The 2,168-nt window shown below is 64.2% G+C and overlaps 1 protein-coding gene across 2 annotated transcripts in view; it reads left to right on the top strand.

The window, feature by feature from the left end:
- SMARCD3 (SWI/SNF related, matrix associated, actin dependent regulator of chromatin, subfamily d, member 3) overlaps positions 1-2,168 on the top strand; it is a 30,235-nt gene that overhangs the window by 943 nt on the left and 27,124 nt on the right. Inside the window, exon 2 of one of the 2 annotated variants that reach the window (XM_049642138.1) lies at positions 919-1,059. In XM_049642138.1, coding sequence (XP_049498095.1) covers positions 1,021-1,059 — 39 coding nt within the window. In that variant the 5' untranslated portion in view covers positions 919-1,020. The remainder of the gene's footprint in view (positions 1-918; positions 1,060-2,168) is intronic. The other variant, XM_049642139.1, reaches the window with a different exon arrangement.

Below are 2,168 nucleotides of genomic sequence, written 5' to 3'. Positions count from 1 at the left end.
CCCCTGCCTGGCACCTTCCCTCCTTCCCCTCTGCCTGGCACCTCCCCTGTCTCCACTTGGCATCCCGCCTGGACACCCCTCTCCCACCCAGGCTGTCCCTCTGTCTTCAGCCTTCCTGTAAGGCACCTCCCCCCAGCCCTGAGCCGGTAACCTCTCTCCCAGGGGCATCTTCCTCCTCTCATGACTTGTCCTGCCTCCTCACACTTGTCAGAGTCGCCTCCTGGCCAACACCACCTACGTGTGACCCTGAACTGCTCTCAAGCCCCCCGACCCCATACCTATAGCACTGCCTTTTCCTCGTTCCCCACACCCCCCCTGCTCAAGGACTCCAGTTCACAAAGCGGGTTCCGACGCCAGCCTGTGGCCTTCCTGCTTGTGCAGGAGGGTGGGACCAGGAAAGCTGTGCACCCGGGGAGAGGCCAGCATGAGCAGAGCGGGCAGGTCACGAACAGGCCTTCTCTACCTGCCCACCACCCTCGGACTCCCTCAGATGTCCCTGGGCTCCAGAAGCCATCCAGGTCCCATCCGGGCCTCCGGGTCGTGCCCTATGCCTCCGATGCCTGGCTCCCCCACTCCCCGTTCGCTGCCTGTGGCCACCCTGTTGTCCCCCAAACTGGCCTCCCCTGCCGGGCCTGGGTCTTGCCTGGGTTCTCTGCTCTGCTCTGTCCTAGCTCAGTCCTGCAAAACCTGGTCTCTGCCGACTGCTTCCTGCTCTCACACTGCTCCCGCTTGCCTGTCACCTCCGTCCTGGTCCCTTTCTGCACACCTCCTGTTCTCTTTCTCAGACCTCCTTGTCACAGACTGTGGTCCACCCAGCTGGCCCCCTCAGACTCCCTCATCAGCCCTCAGAGGTCCATTTGGACTCTGCCTTTGGGGCTCAGGGTCTGGGCCACCCCTCCCACTGCCCTCTCCTTTCAGATTCTCCTCACAATGGCCCTTGGTGCTGCAGGTGCAGTGGGCTCTGGGCCCGGGCACCGAGGGGGCACTGGATGACTCCCCCGCTGCAGGACCCCGCCACCTATGACTCCAGGCCTTCAGCACCCACCCGCCGTGGTACAGGTAGGCGTTGCCCCCTCCAAACCCAGGAGCAGGAGCCCTGGGACCCCCCTGAGAGGTGTTGGCTCTTGGCCTCCAGTCTTACCCCGAGGCCGCCTCTTGGCACTTTGGCCCCGAGCCAGACCCGTGACAGTGCTTCTTGTCACCCCCTCCCACTGCTGCGGCCACTCCCCAGACCCTGGTGACATCTCCTTCCACCCTTCCGCCGCCTCTTCTGAGCGCCCTCACTTCCTGGCTCCCCGCTCCTGCCTTTCAAAGCCAGTCTGAGCCAGGAACCAGTGAGCCCGAAACCAGCTTTTGGTTCAGGTGAAAGTGGTCTGGGGCTCTGGTTTCTTTCACTTCCTCCTCACCCACAGACACGCTGCCCCACCTCCTCTGTGCTCAGCCGTGTGTGTGCTCGTGCACGCACATGCACACCGTGTGCACACACGCTCTCTGCTAGCTGGGAGGGGCCTGCTTCTGCCCGACACGCCGGGGCTGTAGAAAACGAATTCCGGACATGCGGTGGCCACCCTCTACACGGCTTCCAGAACCCCGGCGGGGGTTTGTTCCTGGCGGGAGGGGGTGGCTGCGGCAGCCTGTGGCGTGGCCTCAGTAGGCGGGCCTCAAGCGCACAGGGACTCCAGGCCCCTTGCGCGTGAGTTGGACCTTCTTGAGCCTCCTCTTGGCAGAGCGCGAGGAGGCTGGCCTGGCTCCTGGTCCGGGAGGCCTGCGGTTCTGGTCTGAGTCCTTCCCGCCCAGCCCCCACCCGCCATTCTGGCCACCTCACCAGTGGGAGTCCCCTGTGACAGGCTGGGCGCCGTGGGGCCCTGGGAGTGTTAGGGACTTAGTCCCGGCCCTCAGGAACCATAATCCGGCAGGAGGAATGGACTTAGGGGGTCCCGAGGGAAGTGCCCAGCAGACAGCTCAGGCCTCAGGCCCGTGAGGAGGGGAAGGCCTTGAAAGGAACAATTTGAAGTGGGCTTTCAGAGATCCGGGGGGGTGGGTGTAATGAGGGTGCCTTCCTCAGCTCCTCCTTCCTCAGAAGCAGTGGACGAACTTACTCTCCTGCCTGGGCTGTTCTGAAGGTCAGGGCAGCCCGTTCCCCTCCCCCCTTCCCAACCCCCCCCCCC

The sequence above is a fragment of the Panthera uncia genome, chromosome A2 (assembly GCF_023721935.1).
Source record: "Panthera uncia isolate 11264 chromosome A2, Puncia_PCG_1.0, whole genome shotgun sequence".
NCBI classification, from domain to species: Eukaryota; Metazoa; Chordata; class Mammalia; order Carnivora; family Felidae; genus Panthera; species Panthera uncia.
The sequence above is the reverse complement of the archived record's forward strand: the minus strand, read 5'-3'. Positions and strand labels throughout refer to the sequence as shown.